This window comes from Aythya marila (assembly GCF_965140915.1).
Source record: "Aythya marila genome assembly, chromosome: 1".
Classification (NCBI taxonomy): Eukaryota; Metazoa; Chordata; class Aves; order Anseriformes; family Anatidae; genus Aythya; species Aythya marila.
Genome location: NC_139042.1, coordinates 76,285,740 through 76,306,735, shown reverse-complemented (window position 1 = coordinate 76,306,735; position 20,996 = coordinate 76,285,740). Strand labels below are relative to the sequence as shown.

At 42.2% G+C, this 20,996-nt stretch overlaps 1 protein-coding gene across 3 annotated transcripts in view; it reads right to left on the bottom strand.

Annotated features, from left to right (window-relative positions):
• The window catches only part of SHROOM2 (shroom family member 2), a 124,312-nt gene that overhangs the window by 59,570 nt on the left and 43,746 nt on the right, over positions 1–20,996 (bottom strand). For all 3 annotated transcript variants that reach the window (XM_082770587.1, XM_082770586.1, XM_082770585.1), the window contains exon 2: positions 14,698–14,849. In XM_082770587.1, coding sequence (XP_082626713.1) covers positions 14,698–14,849 — 152 coding nt within the window. The remainder of the gene's footprint in view (positions 1–14,697; positions 14,850–20,996) is intronic.

The following is a 20,996-nucleotide window of genomic DNA, read 5'->3' as shown; positions in this document are numbered from 1 at the left end:
TCAGTGAGGTCAGAAAAAACGTGTTGTGTGTTTTCACGTGCCACTCTCTACCACACATTACTATGCATTATTATAAAACAATAGTAGGTCAACAGGCGTTGACCATAACTCTCCTGGGAGCCCTCCCCACAAGCACAACAGGCAGCTTCTGTCTGAGCAGCTCGCACCGGAGGGCAGCTCCATTAGCCTCAGGAGATTAACGATCTCCCTAATGGAGCTGTCTGGCCACCGCTAAGCAGATAGAGACACAAACACACCCTGAGCCCTTGCTCTGGCACCCCACCTTCACAGCATATGTTCTTGAAGAGCAGGAAGCAGCGACTGTACGAGCAGGGAGAAAAAAATCGCCCTCTGCCAAACCTGTTATTTAACAGCCCCCCTTTCACAGAACTGTACCAAAATTTTTCTTTTTCCAGTTTTGCTCACTACTCCATATACCTCTCCCTCCCATAAAGAAATCCCACAACCCTTTCTCTAGATGTATGGGCAGGAAACAAAAGCAGTTTTGGTCTCACACCGTGTGCCCGCATTCTTGTTTCCTCCTGCAGTGCTCGGTACAAATCCCGCGCATCCCCGTGTGACCTCGCAACTTGAGCTGCGCGTGTTGGCCCAACAGCTCACAGCCAGGGAAACTTTTTTCCACTGGATTTCCTTTTCACACCAATAAACGCTGAAGAGTGAAAAACTCTCCAGCCTTAACACTCCAGGTTTCTCCGGCAGACTAACCCTGCTTCTCCACTTGTCCTGACGATAAGCACCTGCAGGCCGGGACAAGGGGAGCACTCCGAGAAGAGGAGCTGCAGACCTCTTGGAAAGCAGTGCCTGTGAACCAGCCTCGCCGTATGGCCTCGCTGGGCGATGAGGGCTTCTGCTCAGCGACACGGAGCGCGGTGAAGCCAGGTCTGTGCCAGAAACAGGAGGCAAACGGGCACAGAGACAATAAAATGCTCCTCGCACGGTCATCTCCCCTCAACTCCACTTCAGCAATCCTATTACGAAATTTTAATCAGACACCATCAAGACAACACTGCACAGCCTTTCATTTTTCCACGGAGCAAATAAGACAGGAAAAAGCCAACCGAGGCATGCCCCGAGCACTTGCATTCCCTGGGCACAACCACCAGCACCATGGGTGTGGAGCTCTGGAGCTGACGGGGTGCCTGTGCCCCATCCCCAGCACCGCCGCAGGTACCTACCCTTCTCCCAGGTCCCTTGCTGGGGCCCAGGCCCTGCTCCCGGCCCCGTGGGGCTGCCCCAAGCCTGCAGGGCACACGTGGGGTGCCAACCTGGGCCCCCGCACCCAGCAAAAGCGGTGCAGAGCCAGCACCCTGCAGGCCTCCAGGCAAAGACTGTCCTCCTCCTCCTCCTCCTGCTCCTCCCGTGCTAATCCGTGCTGGCTTAGGGGATATAATTAGATTGACGAGGGAGCCTCGTTACTGCTCCACGCCGAGGGCCCGCAGCAGTTTGGGCTGGGCACGCCGGTGGCTCCGGGCCTGGCACATGCTGCCCAGGGGAGGAGAGGGGAGGAAGGCCTGGAGAACTGAACCAGGGCTCTTGTGGGGGAGCAGGAGGGGGCCAGATCTGATTTGCAACGGAGTTTGAAATGGCACGTGGAAAACATGCTGAGATTAGACTCTTGAAACTTATTTCTGACAGCCATTTGCTTTGCTTTGGCAGTCTTTGAGGCAGATGCGCAGGTTAGCAGTCCCATCTGGGACGCTACATGGTAAAGAAGTCAGTGTCACCAGGGGGATTATAAATCTGCTCGAGCAGCAAAGCTAAAAGAAATCTCCAGAGCACCTGGGCCTCTTAAGATCCGATGGGGTTTTAACAGCATCTGAGAGTCACAGATATTTCCCCTATACAATTTGCTTTACACCAAAACCAGCCAGCCGGCCTTCTTGGAGAGCAGCACTTCTCCAAAGCAGAGGTAGCCTGTGATATCCCCAGAAATGAATAACTCAGAAAGGCACTGGAAATCAGCTCTGCCTAGGGCAAAAAGTCGCAGCTACATCCTGCAATTCCACAAGGAGACTCACGAAATTCTGGGGAACTCTTCCAAAGGCCAGTTTACTGCAGTATCTTTTAAAACAATAAACTTTATTCCATACTCACACCAGCACCCCCCTGCAGCTTATATATGTACATATAAGCTTCTTAAGGTTGCTGACTACCATCACAGCTGAGGGTGTAGAAGATGCAGTAACAGGCTGTATACACCTTAGTCAGGGGAAGATTAAAAAATACCTATTTCTACTGTACCCTTAGGGATCAATCCAGGAGAAAGAGAAGGAGAAATATTCTTCTTAGATACCAGAGAATGTGCTCAGAGCGGGTTACCCTGAGGTTCATTTACCCATCACACAAAACACACAATAAATATGCATTTGCATTGGTTTTGTGCTGTGACACAGCAGAGTGACTGCCACAAGAAACTTGCTTCACCGCAGCATTTTTACCAGTGGGCTGGCCCACATCCTGAGTACAAAAAATGAAAACTGTTTTCCACAGGTCACAGGAGGATGCGCTTACAAGGAAATGCTGGAAGTCCCATGGATTGCCATAAATCCTTAAATTCAGGAAGGAGGAGGAGGTGGGGGAAAAGGACAAGACGTGGTCTTATTTTTTGCGTTTCAGTAAGAAACCTAGTTTAGGCAGCAAAGGACAGAGTTACGCAATTACAAAGTCGTCCTGCAGCACCACCGTGTGAACTTGCTGGAGAGCTAGATGACGTGTGGCTAAAACCTTCCCAGCCACACTGCAACAACCTATCCAGAAACAACTGCACATTGCATGAAGGTGAGAGGGCATTACATCCTCACAAGTGGTAAACCTTCTCTGTAATTAGTTGGTTTTCCAAGTAACCCGAATGAAGGCAACTTAGCATGACCCCTTGCTTACCAGCATTAACAACTGTGCACGGCCACTGAGTCCACAGACAGGCTTTCATTTGATGGGTCACTTTTCCAACATCGTTACTAAAAGTCTAAAAAAATACTATTATCATGTGAATGAGGATGCACAGTCCAGGTGACAAATAGTGTTCTATACTTGGTGGCTACTCGGTAAAAGAGAGATGTAAAATCAAATGGAGAAGAGGCCTTTGTTTCCTGATTTCCAGCAACAGGTCCATTTTCACTCTACATAACAGAATAACAAATCACGCATGTGAGTACTACTGAATGCACTATCTGAAGAGTTACCAGTATTAGAATTACATTGGTACAGTGGGAAAAAGAGGGAAAAACAAGCAAAATAGCAAGCATCTCCTTAATTTTAAAGAAACAAAAACCTGAGCCTAAAATCATTGTTGGATAATTGGATTTTTAATTTGACTTTCAGAAGCTTTATTTCAGTCTTCATCTACCACCAGGTGCTGATGTACTGTCCAGCTAGGCTGAAGCCAGAAGAGTGAACAAATAAAACAAGCTCAACTTAACTTCACTACAAGAGTGCTGGACGTGGCATTTGCTGGAAAACAGTTGCAAATAAACAGTCAGATAATCACTATGAAAGTATTTTTAAGAGTAGCTGAAATTTTAAAAGTATCTCTGAAAAGGTTGTTATTCTACATGTTTTACAAACAGGATCCAAACACCAGGTAAGTTGGATGACTAGCCAAATGCTATGTACAAAGAGTTCAGCATCCTGAAGAACACAGACTTTTCAGTCAAGTATTTTGTGAGGAAAAATCCCTCTCACTCAAGGCCCTCCCTCCAGCATGAACCTGCCTCTCTCCAAGAGAGGACAACTAAGTAAATACTCTGGGATTTTTTATTTATTTATTTATTTCTAATTGCTGCTGCACTGCACTGTAGAAGAAAAAGTTATGACACTGGATTTGTAATCATGATAGTATGGAGTCTACACGGCAAGAAACTGACTTTCATTAAAAGCTACTCTTTTCTTAAAATAGGAAACTGGAGTTTCCTAGTTCAAGGAAAACCCCTGCATGCCACTATCTGAGCTTCCACAAAGCTTGAACTCCTTACTGAGAATAAAGAGCCTTTTAACTCGAAATTAGAACTGGCCAAGAGTTATCTCCTGCTTCTCCTCTATCACACCTAAAATTAGAAAATTGTGATTCAGCATTAAAACCCCTTCACCGGTAACACACTTCTCAGTTTCACTGGAAGGTGTTTCTCAAATCCATTTTTTGCTTGCTTTAACAATCAAAGTTATGGGAAGTGACCTGTTCATGACTGAGAGCAGAGGCACAGACCAAGCAGCACCTGCTTTCCAGTGTGCTGCTCACGGTGGCAATCCTATCCTCTCCATCACCTGACTCAAGCTGGTGACGTGAGCTTCACTCCTCACCAAGCCTCCTGGTCAGCCTTCCTCCTCAGGGATACAGCTAGTCACCAAACACATGAAGATGTAAAACAGCTAAAAAACTGAATGCACAATACATACGCCCCCGTCGAGATCTTGAGGGAAACACATTTTGGACAGCGTTCTCTGGATTGACCTTCCTGTATCGTTAAAATAAAATATTAAAACCAAATATTAATATATTTAATTTAGATACTCTTATCCAAAGGAGACCGAGCATGTCGTAAGGTGAAACCTCATTTACACGTGTATTTTTAACATTCCTCTCAAATTGTTCAATGAAAGCAGCAGCCACAAGAGAGCGCCAACTGCAAAGAATTCAGCCACGGGGAAGCCTACAGCCTTGCAGCTATCGGGGGTAACGGCAATCTGCTGCTGTTGTGGCCAGGCAGCCGTATTTGCACATTTAAAATTAGGCCTCAGACAGTTAATTGCTGTATGCACGATCTTCAGAAGTCGGGAGAGATTCCGGGTGTCTCAGGTGTTGAGCATTGGCTTTGAGACACGTCCGTTCCTCCTTCTCTTCGTTCTCAAAAGGAGATTACTCAGCACTTTGGGGATTTTATGCGCTTTTAAAATGATTCACTCACACTGAGACATCTGAAATTAACAGGTTGTTTTCTGATACCACCGCATTTTCTCTCTGAACATTTCTAACTCACTAAAGCTCAGTGCTAAAACATCAAGACTGTGTTTGTGGTTTTGCTGTCTGTTTTTGGTATCTGTGCACTGAGTATCTGAATACTCCATACTCTTGGTTATCTTTCCAAGAAAAGCACCGATAAATTCTAACCACAAAGAAAGAAAAAAAATATATAAAAACCTTATATTTCTGGAAGCGGCAAATGGAACTGCAGCATTTTTTCCATGCAAACCAGGAGTTCCTGCTTTTGCATTTTCAGCTTCCAGTATCTTATCATAAAAGGAAATGACTCCTAAAAAGTATCCCTAAAAAACAAACTGACACAAAATTTGAAAACAGAAAAATAAAAATATGATGGCGTGCTTAGGTTATTGGACTTCTGAGGTAAGGCTGGGGGATGTAAAAGATAGTAAAGAAGTAATTAAGAACAGTTTATTACTATTGAGATGTCTTTAAATGGTAAACTCAACCTGCATTTTGACAGAGAAGTTACTGTGCTGGAAGAAGCATTACCTTGCTGCAGCAGAGTTTTCCTTTCTGCTTTCCTTTCCTGTGACCTGGGAAGTTGCACCCTACATAAAGGCAATCTAAACAGGCCTGTAAAATCCTCTGCTCCAAACTGTGAAAATAAATAAATGTAAATAAATTATCAAGCCTTAGTGCCCTTACAGGCTATGGGAGCTCAGTCAATAATGTGGGCAAATCAGGATTTTACCATCCATGTTCGCTCCAGTCTTCCTCGTACCTCGGCCAACCATACAGGCTTGAGCAGGATGGAACAGCAATTTCATTTATAAATAAGATGCATGCTGCCGACAAGGAGGTGTTAGGTTATATGAGGTATGAAATCATCAGTCTTCCTGCCTGATAAATTCACAAGACTACCACGATAAAGTTTTCATTTTCTGGAACTGTTTTTCCTAGCTCTGCCTCAGGGAATTGGACAAGTGCAACTGTATGTCAGTGATAAAAGTGTTGATTGTGGGATTTATGTTATATTATATAAATTACATAAATACTTTTCCTCACCCTGAGTTTGTGTATATCCTGCTACCTTTGATGACTAGATAGCATTAAACTGCTGATGTCACTCCTCCATTACCTCAGGTTTTGCCATGATCTATCAGAACTCCTGCAAAAGACAATAAAGCTTTTTTTTTTTTTTTTTTTTTTTTTTTTTTTAAAAAAAAGTCTTTATCATCGGGAAGCATCTGAAATGCTTCACATATTGAAGAATTAGCTCCACATGCTGGTTCCAGCAGGGCTTACTTTCAAGTATTTTGGAAATTATCATGCTATGTAAGCACGGGGCTAAGGAAATTGACCTTTAACACGAATACAAAAAAGGCTTCATGACCCAGTAATGCTGAAGAAAAACGCAGCCTCTGGCAGGGCAAGCAGTAGCAGAAGGAATCAGAATACACTGGGAATTTCAGGATCTCACCATGACTGAGGCCAAAGAGCTGGAGCCAGAAGCAGGACGCAGAGCAGCCTTCGGACTCACTCCCCCCCTACCGCTTCACCCCAGACAGTGAGCACGCGGCTGCCTGTGCCAGCCCAGCACGGTGCCTTCAGCAAGAAGGAACTTGCTGCTTTTTCGGAGCACAGGGCCGTCCGTGGAAGCCCTGCTTTGCTTCTGGCCAGCAGCAACAGGTGTGTTTCGCCTCTGAGCCGCTTGCCGCGATGGGCTTACAGTTGGACAGCTATCCCCGAGGAGCTGAAGTGCCTCAGGAAGCACGCTCCCAATACCGGCGTTGCTGCACCTGTGCGGTGTGCTCCCACACTGGTTTCAGCTGTGATTTACCTACCCACGTCCAAGGAGACCCAAAAATGGGAGTGGGGAAGGTGAGTTCCTCCAGTCCCGGGGCATTTCAGGAGACAGCCCGGTCTTCATTCCTGGTTGAAGCACTACAGCCACACGATGCAAATTACTGAGCCTCCACAAAGAGCAACACCACAGGCTGAGATGCTTTGAGTTTTATACGGGAAAGTTATTTTGCTCTGACATGCACTAGATCAGATCAGATTTTGAAGACAACCCCACCTCCCCCATGGCCTTTGGCTGCCCACCTGCCACCAAGGCTGCTCCGTGAGCCAGACCAACAAACAGATCCCAATTTAAAATGCGACCCAGCATAAATTTCCCCAAATCCTGGCTTTTGACACTCTGTCAGTCCTCTGCACTAGACTAAAAGCATAAGGGCCATATAACTCAGCAGCGCTGCAGCTGTGTCTCTGTGCCAGACCTTGCTTTGCCAGGTGATCCAGTATTATGCAAATTCAGGAGCAATGGCCATAAAGTAAGGTTTTCTTGTTTAGGAGATAAGATGCAAATTTGTCCAGTAATTCAGTAACTAAAGCTGCAACAGTCCTGCGTTCTTGCCTTTCTTGTAATTATTCATGTTTCCGGAGCTAAGAGTTGAATTCAGAAATTATTTTAAAGCCTTTTGTAATCTTTGCAAATTGGAAGGTGTTACATGTCGTTATGCAACTAAGTAGAGCACAAAATCTCTACACTTAACACAGTAGGCTACTTGGCACGTAAAAATATAAGAAACCATTCCAGTTTGCAATCTAGTCAGTCATTTATTGTCAGAAAGTGAAGTATGTAACCTAAAACTAAAGTAGCACAAGGAGAACTTCAGCATACTGGAACCTGAGTATTACTGCTCTCCTGAAATTGTGCACATGCAGGTCAAAGTTCTTACCTGGGGTTTAACAAAAGAAAAGAAAGGAAAAAAAAAAAAAAAAAAGAAGAAAAAAGAAACTCTTAAGTTTTTAAAACCCCAAACAGTATTTCAAAATGCATACAACATATTTAGAAGCATTCATTGCAAATATAAAGAAGATTCCTGACATAAAACACTATTCATTTGGTCTTTAATGGATGGGGTTACAATTGTGTTACAGTCAGGAGACAGCAGGGATCTACAGTACTTGCTGCTATCCAACACCGATAAATTCTTTTTGTGTGCACGTGAAATTACTATGTGAAATGATAGACTTCAGACCCCCAAATTTTGGAACGTGCACCTGCTTCCACCTCTCATCCAACGGGATACATATTACTGTTTCTACCACGTAAACTGAAATTCACCTGAGGAAAGCAGTGCTAAGAGCAAATCCAGTGTACTGCCTGTTATAAAATTCTGGTTCAATCCTGTAAGCACTTGTACGCTTTTTCATCTTCAGTCATGTGAATGCTCTCGCTTAAGTCAATGAGACTACTCATGCTCAAAATTAACCATTTCAACAAGTGCTTGCAGGACTGAAGGAAGAAAAAAACATTTATGACTCACAGGTTGTTACTGCCTGATGCATATTCCAATCCACAAAAATGTAATGTCCAATTTCGGTAATTGCTTCACAAAACTCAGTATCATTGCCACAAGCAACCTTTGGAAGAAGCATATTCAAACTATACAGGATTCCTTCTACCCACAAAAAAATTTCTATGCCCTTCCTACTTCTTCAAACACCATCCTGATGGAGTTGACTTTGTAAAACATGGTGATGTCTGTCGTTTTTTTGGCTTTCTATTATTCGCGTTTGACAGTGGATTTTTTCAGATTTGTGAAGAATGAGATTATGAAAGTCACCACAACATAAAAACATGTCAGTCACAACATATGTATCAAGAGAGTTCTGACAGCTGTACACGACAAACATTCAGAAACACTGAACGATGATTTGCTCTTTGAAACCAGGGACAACACCTCCAATTCGAGGAACTGAAGCTTATGTTCACTTAAAGCATCGACTGGTATGTCACTAACAGCACCAAACAAGTCGTGTTGACACAACTGAGAAACTAATAAGCCAAAACAGCTAAAAAACACTTTCATTTCTAGATATATGCCCCACCAAAAAAGAGGACTTGCATGGGAAACACCTGAATACCTGCATGGTACTGCTAGGCTGGAAGGAAGACAGGTTCACACTGCTTCTACATAATTGACTGTGCCAACAGCCTGACGAGCAGGGGAAATGGTCCTCATCAGGGCTCTTTAAATGCATAGTTTGTTGAAAATATGAGTGCATGTACCTCCTTTCCTGGTGTCTTTGGTCAATAGTGCAGGACCAGGCCATTGGAGGAGCAGCATGATGGTGGCCAGCCAGCCCCAGATCTGGCAGAGCCTGGTAGGACATCCCATCTGGCACTTACTTCCAACTCCCTAGCCCGCTTAGTGCAGAAGAGTGTGCCTAAAGCAACTCCCCGGCCCATTTCTCAGTGAATTTCTGACCCCAGAATTTCGCAGTCCAGCCTTTCTGCCAACTACAGCCACACAGAAAGGTTCCAGCCTTGAACTTTAAAGCAGCGTTCATCTGTTACAAATACCCACTCATGAACAGTGCATACAGAAAGAGCTGCAGAGCAATTACAAGAAACATTGGTAGAGAAGATTTACCACCCCTGCCGACTTCTTACAGCATATGCATGCATGTACAGCCTTAGAAAGCCGTATCGCAGTTTCCTAGGTATTTCCAAAGTCTGGCTGGAAATACAGGCACCAGAATCTCTCTTCTTGGGCAGTAACGCCACAGCTGTAATTTTCCAAAAGGATAGATAATGTTTACTAGTCATCAATCCCAGTTCTGCTGTAATAAACCCTAGTTCAAGAAGTAATGAACATAAAATTTAATGGCAAAATAGACTTTTTACTCCTGCCGAAGAGTGGTTCTCCACAAATGCATTTGGCTTATTGTTCAATGCTTAACCATAACGACGGACCAAATATTTTTAACACTTGCTTACAATCTGCAGAACTACATATATTTTTATATTTGTCTCCTATACTATTTTTGACACCTAAAAACTTGAACTATCAAGTGACCAAACACAGGTAAGAGACAGAATTCACAGTCCTCAAATCTCATCATCTTTCAGAAAACACAGACCCCTCATCTTTTCAATCCATCTCATGATTTGATGCTGTCAAGTTTTAACAGTACTCCCATGGCCAAAAAGAGCTGAGAAGTCCACAGCTAGCTGCTCCACTAGCAGGAAATGGGTAAGACTGGATTCCCTGTTACGTTACAGAAAACCCATGATGGAGAGGTCACTGGTGCTGTTAAACACGTGTCTGTGCAGCACATGCCAAGATTTCTGTGATCTCCCATCTGAATGTTGTAAAAGACTGGAAGGTTTTTGTTCCAGGGTTTCAGCTCAGTCATCAGCTTCTAAAACCATCGTGCACAATCTTGGAGCCCTCAGGACAATTACTGAAAGCTCTGCTTTTAAGGTGCTTCAATTAAAAGGCTGTTCCCCTCTCCATGAAGTGCCATGTGAACAAAGATTACCCTAACTTTCCATGTTCAGGAGTTTGTAGTGCAGCTCTCGTAGCATTCGCTCCCGGTACCAGGATTCAGCAGAGCACATTTCAGTGTTCACGCTACACTTCTGGTGTTAACTCTGTCCTCACCCTCTTCCCCTCTCCCTTCTGTAGCAAAGGGCTCTCCTCAGCATTGCAAAGGCAACTTGCATTTTCCCCACAGAAAGGCATCAAAAAAGCCCACTACTTGAAGGAGAAGGAAACATGCCTGCTCACGTGTACTGGTTCTCGGGAGCTGGCAGCTCCTCCAGAACGGGTCAAATTAAGCCAAGTCCAGCTCCCTGCCACCAGCAGACCCTGCAGAAGAAGTCCATGGCTACTCTTCCCCTTGCCACTAACACAGGATTGAAGCAGCCAACAGGACAATCCCACCAAACATCTCAGGGTGGCCCCCAAAGGCCACACAATCCCAGCCCTGCCTCTAACTGAGCACAAATGGAAGCCCCACCTGTGTGCCAATTTTTAACAAGTTAACATAAATCTCATGAGTTCACAGTGAAAAAATACTCCATACTTTCACAGCTTTATGTCATTTGCTCGTGTCTAGCATGTGCAAAGGCATGGAGATTGTATTTAATAACTGGAAGAGAATTTAAGTTCGAAGGGGACGCAGAAAAACTAATTATTCTTAATATGATAATCACCTTAGTGTCAACACTCGGAGCAGTTCTAGATGTGCGTATGCAGACACGCATACATCTTTTCCAAAAGAAATTCACGTACAATTCCTGTAAGAAATGTCCTAAGCACACTTTCTATCTTCCCAAGATAGGAATCTACTCAAGAAATGACTCAGTACTACAGTGAAGAGCTAGCATGCAATTAAGGTGTATTGTTTTGACAAATCCACTTGAGAAAACAACACAAAGCCTCCTGAGTCCTCGCTTAATCCAAGACCAAAGGTACACTGCACTTGTTCAGCCATCAATACCTGTAAGCTACTTAAAGTGTGTGTTGTTGTTGAGCCTGTTGCGCAGTTTAGATTTGGCTTAGACCACAAATATGCAGGATCCAAAAAAATAAGGCCAAGTATGTGTGCCGGTAGCCAGCAAATTTATGCTTAGTATTTGTGCTTAGTATTTGGTACTGCAGTCATTTTTGCTTAGAAACAAGTGCCTTTTTTTTTTTTTTTCCTCTGTAGTTCAAGCATCAGATTCTTTAAAAATAGTGGGAAAAAATAATTTTGTGGAAGCCAGGTACCACTGCTGGACCACAATATTCAAACCAGAAACTTTTGCTACAGTCACAATTTAATTACGTGAATGAAACGCGTTCCTCACTATGGCAACACTTTTTCCCTTGGTCTTGGCTTTAGCTAAATTAGACTTCTGAAACAAAAATAGCATGCCCTACTGCTTCCCAGGTACAGAAATAACGAGATCTATGTGAGACCAGGGCTTGGCATTACTGCATGGAAGAGTAACCCACGTGGAAGAATTTCACATGAATGTGCTTCTCAGAAGCGGTGAATAAAACCCGATTTTCCTGACGTTCACAGGAAGTTCTCTGCATTCCAGAAGAACTTTGTTAAGAAGTAAATTTTGCCACATTGTGATAATTTTCAAAGCATTTGCTTTTTAGTTCTGGATGAATCTAGAAATAGTTAACACAAACAACCCTAAGAAATCTTGGCTTCTCAAGCTAATTCCCACCAATATCAAGGACAAAAGTGAGTGAAAACTAGGATTCTTTAAGCCTCCAAGGCTGGGTCGTTGAGCTTCAAACTGCTTGTCTGTTTTGTGCTTCAAATTATCACGCTGGTATCCCTGGGGAATAGCATGTTAAATCAATGCTATAGAAAAGCATCATTCCGCTAGACAAAGGATATACAGGGCAAGCAGACAAAAAGATGCTAAGACAACTTGAAGATCAATACATCATCTCATATATATAACTCAATGAAAAGGAATTGTGGGACTATCCCCGCTCTCCCCAGAGAACAGTCAGGGTGGATCTAAAGAAAACTGAAATAGTCTAAAAATGCTAAGGCAGCCATTTCAAGATCGCTGTAAGCAATTAAAGTGCAGACTGCCTCTGAAAGTGGTGGTCCTATCCAGCTGAAAACCTACTTCCCCAAGTAATTTTGCAGTCAGATCAGTCCCCTGATCCAATTCAATCCAGACCTGCAGGAGTGCTCACACAAAGACTACACAACTGGCCTGCTTAAAGACAGGACTGTTTAAAGCACTCATAAAAATTCAGCCTAAGATTTAGGGCAAACAGCACAAAACAATGCTGTTGTTCAAACCATAACTTCTGGAAGAAAGCATGCAACAAGGCTTTTATAAAAACCTGCATCATTTGAACTTCCAACAGGAAAAGAAAAGCTGTTTCGGCACACAGACAGCAGTGCATGGGAACAAGTTGGCCAAGAATAAAATGAAACTGGGTGTTTAAAGGTTTCTGACCGTCAAAGGACTGATGTCCTAAGGCAACTTTCCAACAGAAAGAGCAAAGTTGAAAAACCACAAACAAAAACCCTAGCTAATTTCATTCAGTATGTTTTATTAAATTTTATCTAATATTATGCAGGCTTGCCAATGACCCAAAAGGCTCTTGCCTGTTTGGGGAGCTCTGGAAGCCTTAATGAATTTAGGACAAAAATGTTTTCCCTAACAACAGCCACTATTTCAGCCTCTTGGCCAGAACAGCTAGGTTGCCTGCGACCGCTGCACAGGCATATGCTAAGGAACGAAAAAGAGGAGCGCTGAGAAAAGACTGATGAAAATCCATCAGCTTTGCACCAAGCTGCATGCAGGCGTGCATAGCAATGGGGCTCTGCTGCCTGCAAAGAATGGCCACAAATCCCTAGCAGCAAATCAGGGCTTGACTAGCTGTAGGAAGGTTCTCCAAAAGCATGGAGTGAAGTACTTACGAATTTCATGAATGTCTTAGGTGAGTCTACTACTAGGGTATTTCAGCAACAAACCTGTCATTTCCAAAGATAGATCAGAATTCACAGATCTGAGCAAGTTGCTATCACACAACTGAAAAGCATCATGAAAGAGGGAATCTTTCCACTAGGTCTGAAGCTATTTGTTATAATTAAGACTTGCTGCCTTGGCAGATTCTTCAGTGTCTATAAAACTTCTCAACCCTGAAGTTCTCCCTTTCTGTGACAGAAACAGCTGCTGTAAGCTTCACTAACAAAACTTTTTCACCAGAATAGCCAACACAAATTGAAACTGCTGAACATCAACATGATTTACAATAGTTGTGCGTGCATTTTATTTTATATTTATTATCTTCAGAGCTACAAAAATTTTGTATGTGCTTCTGGAAGTAGCTATTGGCAACAACATAAATTCTGTTACCTGCAAAAGAGATTCACGTTCCCCTAACTGCTTCTGTCAAAAGCACCTTCTTAAACCAAAGGCGAAAAGCATGGTTACATACCTCTCATCTGTCAGTGTTTTTTCACATATAGTCCTCATTTGAGACAGTTTCAGAACACTTACTATATTTATGGGCTGGCTGATCATACAAGTCAAACCCAATTCTCAGCATTTTCGGTGTTGCAACAAAATTCTTTTCTGATTCCACCAAAGACACCAAAAATTCCCACATGAAAGTCTAGTTGGTATAATGCAATTCTAACGTAATTAGAAAGTTCTGATTCACCAGAATACAAAATTAGTGAGCAAGATTTCTTGTTCAAATTTCCTGTTTTATTTTTTTTCAGAACTTATCAGATTTATCCTGCATTTAGCATCTGTTCAAAAGCCAAAATTCTTTTATGAAGCTTATTTTTACTTAAATGAGTTTTTTAAAAAAGCATGAACTTAAGTGTCATAAATCAAAATGAGAATACAAAGTTTCCATATCACAACTATGTTCTATTTTGATAAATATTTTCAATTTTTCCCTTAACTAATACATAGCTGACAGCACTCTTTAACCAAACCACATGAGAAATGCTTGAAATCCCAAATATTCTCATAAATGTTCCCATGAAAGTATTCACGGGAAAACAGTTTTCCAAAAGTTTCACGTGTAACCCCCTACTCAGAGTCAAACTGGTGTGCACTGCAAATGTACCAGAAAGCATGACCAATGTCTGCTCACCAAATACAGAAGCAGCAGGGCAGGCTGGACAGTTTGCTTCAGTCCCCGTATTTCAAGAGGGCAGGAAGGAACAGAGTACCAATTCCTACCACTACAACAGTATTCACAGAATACAATACCTCAGTTCTCGCTCTGATCAATACGCTACCTCTGCCTACATCTTCTTCCATAACGATCCTCTGTTCAAGAAGTAACACTACATAATATGAACATCAATAGCACTAAATGAAAGCCATTATCTTGCCAACTCTCGGCAAATTTTGTTGTTCAATAATGTAAAGATTGGAACATATTTGGTTTTCCAGCTGAATGTCACGAGCTTACCTTTTTACCACAAGCTTTAGCGTCTTGTGTGAGCCTTTCACCAGACAGATTGCTTCTTGTCGGAAACCAGAGAGGCCCACATCATTGATGCCAACAATTTCGTCCCCAGCCAGTAACTTGTCCACAGACACAGCTTTGCTCCCATCTTCAATCTGAAGAGAAAGCAAACCAAATGGTAGAATTATTAAGGTTGCATAATGACACTTTAAAACAAGTTAATGAGCTTTCAATATTGGCTTCATACAATAACTATTACAGTAATTAAGTGGTTAAAATAATTGAAAAAAATCCAAACACTATAAAGAATATGATACAGAGATGATCAGATTAGGAAAAAAAAAAAAAAAAGGTATGAGGGAAACTATCTGAGAAAAGTAGGAAGCTTAATGGAAATTTGAGAGTCAAAAAATCTGTCATCTGAAGGTCTCTTCAATACGGTACAGGTAATCATAGTTGCAAATAGAGCTTTGGGCAGGCACCTTAAATCTATTTCTCCAGAAAAGGTAATCAGTGATAGTAACCACATAGTCGATAACATTAACCACACAGTCAGCTCCACAGAACTGGCATTCTGTGAAGCTACACAATATTGCATAACAACCTGGTCTGGAAAATAAACTGATTTTCATCAGGCATATACCATTTTGGAAAATATCTGAGAATTTACAGTCCATACAGCTAACTAACAGCTCTGGCTAGAGGAAGAGGTTTTGGTCTGAGATCTAAGGCATTAAAATAATGTGTCACACTGCTGAAGGACATAGCCATGCTAAGGGATATTCACTGAAAGGTTATTTTGCTTTTATGGGCCTCTCTGGTATGCATTCAATTCTTACAGAACTATTGATTATATGCAGTGAAACACGTACGCAACAAATTTAACAGCTGGTTTTGGGCAGTTCCCACAATGACGAAGGAAGCCAGCCCATTACAAGTTGCCCATTTTTTAATTTAAAATAAATCCCAAAAGCTTGATCAGCCAGACTAACAAGTACCAACAGCTTAAGCTGATTTCAAGCACAGCTGTAGGTGTTGAAGACTTTGCAAGTCAGGCCCTCAGCTTTCTCGGTTTGTTCCTTTCCCTTTTGCTGTCAACACAGCCTCCAGCCTCTCAGATGATCTATGCATCTAGATTTTTTATTCATCCCTCATTTGCTCATAATCCATATCCTACCTCTTCTTACTGACTTGACACTTCGTGTTCAAAGCAAAGATTTTAATTTATGTCTTCATTACATTTTGTGTCGACTACAGTATCTCCAAGTCCCTCATTATTAAATGTCTGTGAACCTACAAAGAAGAATTCCTTGTAATTGCCCCAACTGCACAAAGCTTCATAAAGTACAACCATCTTCTAAGGCACCGAAGTCAATCAACAATGAGATAAATCCAGAGGAAACCTAACTTCATGAACTGTGGTGCTCACAGTACAGGTTTTAAGGATACTCCTGCAAAGAAAGTCTAAATTAAATAACCTAATAAAATAAGCAATATCTCTTGATGAAAGTACATTAGGATGATCTCATACACCACAGCAATCTCATTTCATGCACATAAAAGCTCTCTTTATGTAATTTCAGGATAGATGTCTTAAAAATCTTCAGACCTTTAAATCTAAGCCAAAAAGAATGCCATGTAAAATGCTTAGTCTTATACGCCATTCTAAAACACTCATTATTAATACTAATCAAGCAACTTAATTTCCAGAACTTCTTATCTTAATAAAAACACAGATAATTAAAGACAGAGCGAGTCTCTACATCCTGATACATCTAGCTCTCAAGCTGTGACCTGCCTCTGACCTGCCTGCGTATCTTCTGAATGTCAAGAATTTACCAGAATATTGAATTCTCAGTTCAAATCTACAGTGAAGTTGAAAGCAGGGGAGCCACAGTGGAAATCACTTAAATGCACGGGAAGAGTTTCGTTTACAATTGTTGAGAATTGAGCGGCTGCCATCTGAGGAGCCCTGAAGCCAGGCAGAGCTAAACAAGAGAACAAGCAACTGGGGATTCATGAATCACAACCCTCTGAAGAGGCAATCTCAAGTCCTTCAACTGTCCAGATGCATTTCTGGGTTGCTTCTAAATAAACTACATTTGGAGGTCTGAAGCCCAGTAGGTCAGAAAAGCAGAGGGAAAACCTTAATGAAAAGCAGAGTTGAATCACTAGAAATGTAGAGAGAAGTTCAGGCAGAGGTGGAAAAAAAGAGGAAAAATATGTTGTAGGAGCACACATTTTAAACTGCAAAATGTAAGTGCCAACTAGTTGCAGCTCAGCAAGGTACCAACTTAACAACAAGGGGCGAGAAGCCTGTGTGCCACCTGGATGTCAACAATTCAGAAGGCTGGGCTTGAAGACCTTGACAGGGTCTTTTTTTTTTTGTCTTAAAAAAAAAAAAAAAAATCTGTCTCCTAGGGTTTCAAGGAATGTTCATTGTTCTCTGTAAGCATGTTTGTTTTTTCTTTAGGCTGGCAATGCACTGACTGCAGGGAGTATTCAGTTACCCCCTCTGAGTTTTCATTTCAGCAGGGAGACTACACATTCCACACGGTGCATGCTTTCCAAACAGACTCTGGCTGTCCAAAACAACTAATCAAAAAAAAAAAAAAAAAAAAAAATTAAAAATAACAACAAAACGAAACATCAAAACCACACACACACACACACACACACAAAAGCATATCAAAACCTAAGGACAGAGCTGAAGCAATCCTCCTGAAAGCTGGAAGTGGCTTTCTTTAATACACTGCCTCCAAATCAGTTGCAGCTAGGGAGAATAAAACTACACATCCATTCACAGTAGAAGTCCCCCTGAGCTGAACAAATTGAAACATAAATCTTTCTTACCGGCTTTACCTCAGGTCACTGAATGACTGCATGAATGCGGTCATCCCACTTGACAATGCACTTTTAGTGGAAATAGGAATGTTAGCTAGACAGGAAAAATACAGTTTCTTCAGTTACACTGATGACTAAAAAAAGCATTAGATTTTACATACATCTAATGAAACACAGCCAAAAAAAACATGAGGAAAAGACTCTTTGAAAATATTGCACTTGCCTGCTCTGCCCAACCTTTCACAGTGCCATTCCAGTTGCTCTTCTTTCTCTTTTTTTGTTTACTAGGTTTTGCCATTTATTACTTTTATTTATTTAGCTGTTGATTTATTTTCCACCTCATCAGACCTGTAAATCCCAACCTTCATAAATGTTTTAGCACTAGCAACTACACTCAAAAATTTCACCATTATTTTTCACACCTCAACCATTTATGTATTGCTCTCATTCACCTATGGGGTTAACTGTGCTATGCATGGCAGGATTTAAACCCACCTTTTAAGATTTAAGCTCATATTGTTCATCTAACATCCAATTTTTTTCTGAAATTCAGGTTCCCAGAAAAACTAGCTGTACAGAGCTGAAAACAAACCCTTGAAAATGCCGAGGGAGGTGTTAAGATGAAGCCTTACAAGAAAGTCAACAAGAAGAGATCTGCCTCAGTCATGGTCAGCAGGCAGATGGGTCAGGACATAGCCCTGAGCCTCTGCTCAATCTGGAATGCTTGCAGGAACTGAAAGTCCTTGAAGTGTACATCTCAATGCCTTTACAGCAATACCAGGAAACTAAAGACACAGCCAAGGAAATCAACACCTTATTTTCTTATAAATAAGAGACCTAAGCCTTCAAAAAACCTGTATAGTTACACTGCCCACCTTGGATGAGCAAGGAAAAGTTCCAGAAATCTCAAACCATCTTTTCAATAATGTATTAACGACTCGCACCCCTCTTATTATGCTAAATCAACAAGATTAAACAGCATGACTTCCTATCCTTAGCAGGGATGCTGATACTGCTACAAAAAAGTGTTTTCAAGAGGAGAGGAAGAGGATGTTTGCTGATGAAAAGCATCTGTTTAGACAATCCCCAACTCTCACTTTGTCCCTGATGACCTCCCTGTGTCCAAGAGCAAAGGCAAATTTTGGGATCCATGCATCAGCGAGGATTGGAACCAGAGACTTCTGCTGTCATAACAGTATTGATATGAACTGCTTTATCTTCCCAAAGTTATTCCTGCTTATCATATCCCCAAAAGAGGAAGAGACGCTGATACAAGAAACATATGTAGATAATGGTTAGGACAAAAATGGTGCGAATGAAAAAACAACACCCATGTAGTGCAGTATGTGAAATTCTTTCTGTGAAAAGGAGAAAGGGCTTTCACATGGGGGAAGAGCTGGGGGGGAAAAGTGTAACAGCTAGCCACACAAACACATTCCAGGGACACTTACAAGTCTGGATTCCCACTGTGGGTAACACATCTGAAAGGGAAAATAACAGCCTATGGTTGGCAGCTTTAAGATGCAGTAGTGTTGAGGGGGTGCACCACTGCTAGCATGTGACCCATTAACTTCTGTGTTTACCAGGCCTGATGCTTTACTTTAAATACTCGCATTCCTCTATAGGCACCTGTATAAACAAGCGGGAGCCAGGTTGGGAAGCGCAGTGTCACACGATAGCGCGTTTTGTTTACCACGATGACATCGGGTCAGACTCTTGTCCCGGCTCTCTCTGGGCCGGGTGGGAGACGGGATGGAAACCCAGGCCCAGAAACAAACACAGGAAAAAACAGCTCCACTTATCAGCATTCTGCTATCGGCCATGATAAACTATTTTATCATAACTCACTCCTTGTGCAGCCAAGAAATGATCCTGTGGCTGTTTGCCTTATGAGCATCTAATATGGATTTAAAAAAAGCCCAAACCTAAAAAACTTCGTATGAGATCTTCAGAACAAGTAACACATAGGAAACATTAGCTATTTTGTGTTGCACTGAGTTACACAAAGGAGAAATACCTTCACAGCCAAAACCTGGCATTTGTGTAACTCTGAGGAACCAACAATAAAAGCACAGCGCCAAGTTCAGCAAATCCAGCCCGAGTGGTAAGGCCTGCATTTTCCTGATGGGAAGAAATGCCCCAAACGCTGCTGGGTGTCCACGGCAAAGCGAAGAATCCAGGCAAACCTTCAAGTCAGCACCTGGCCTCTCCACCCCGAAACACCACCTCTCACAGGCCAACAGCCCAAGGGCCCGGTGCCCAAAAAGATGACTACATCTATCACCTTGCTACGCTCAGGCCTATGCAGCGCAGGCCAACACCACGGTCCTGGCGCTGGATGGACCTCCATCAGACAAGTGCCTGCTAACACGGGGCCTCATCTGGAGACGCTCTGTACTAACACAGAAGCCAGTTTAACTTCTGCTTGGTGTCAGCACTTGACACACCAGCCATTGCCTGCACTTGCTCTTGCCCCGATTATTCCTAAACTTCACAGGAAACTTCTAGATTTTAGGGATGTTTGGTCTGGGACAGCACCTTTTTCCACAGGCAGCTTTTTTCCCCCTAAACCTTCAGGGTGGAGGATCTCCATGGCCCTTTCTAATTGCTTTTTATCTGGTGTACTTAAACATTTGGATATTTTCCCAGCAATCTTCTATTTGCTCAGCATTTTTATTTTGTTTAAAGTATTATATTTTGAAAAGTTGTCACTTGGTACAATTCTTTAAGCACTTGTTCAGTCCTTATACTTGTGTCCACTTGGCCATGCGGATGAAGGGCCTGCTGTCGCTTCCACCCTGACAGGCCATTTTTGTCGAGGATTTAGTACAGCTGTAAAAACGGACTGCAAGCTGAAACCTGACTTCAGAGTTCCTCAAACTAGGAGTGTTTAAAAAGTCCGGAAAAAACAAACAAACACTTTCCTTTCTAAAAGTTAATACTTGAACAGATCATTCAAATCACTAATTTCCATTATGCTGTGAGAAGACCTTTCTGATCATAAAGCATTGGTCACTGTTTCTGTGAGGACCCTGTTACTGTGCCTTCATCTGGTTGCATCGCAGTCCCGTTATGGACCTTGCAAATTAAGAAGGACAAACTAAGTACTTGAAGTTAAAAGTCTACTGAATCCTTGCCTCCAGAAGCCAATGAGCACCATTTACAAAGGAAGATTTTCAGGAAGAGAGGCTCCACATAGATTTGTAGGTTTGAAAGAAAATAAACTTTCATCGTTCAGGTTAAGTTTTTTTGCCAACTGATTCCATTGTTTCAGCCACAGAAGTTGGAAACATTTCATCGTTGTCCAACACTTGTACAAAAATAAATAATAATTAAAAAAAAAACAACAACCAATCAACCAAAGAAACACCAGCCCACCCTGATGCCTTGAAAGCAAAGAGATAATGTATCAGAAGAAGGAAGGTGTGGCTGCCTAGTGTCAAGGTTGCTTCTTTTGC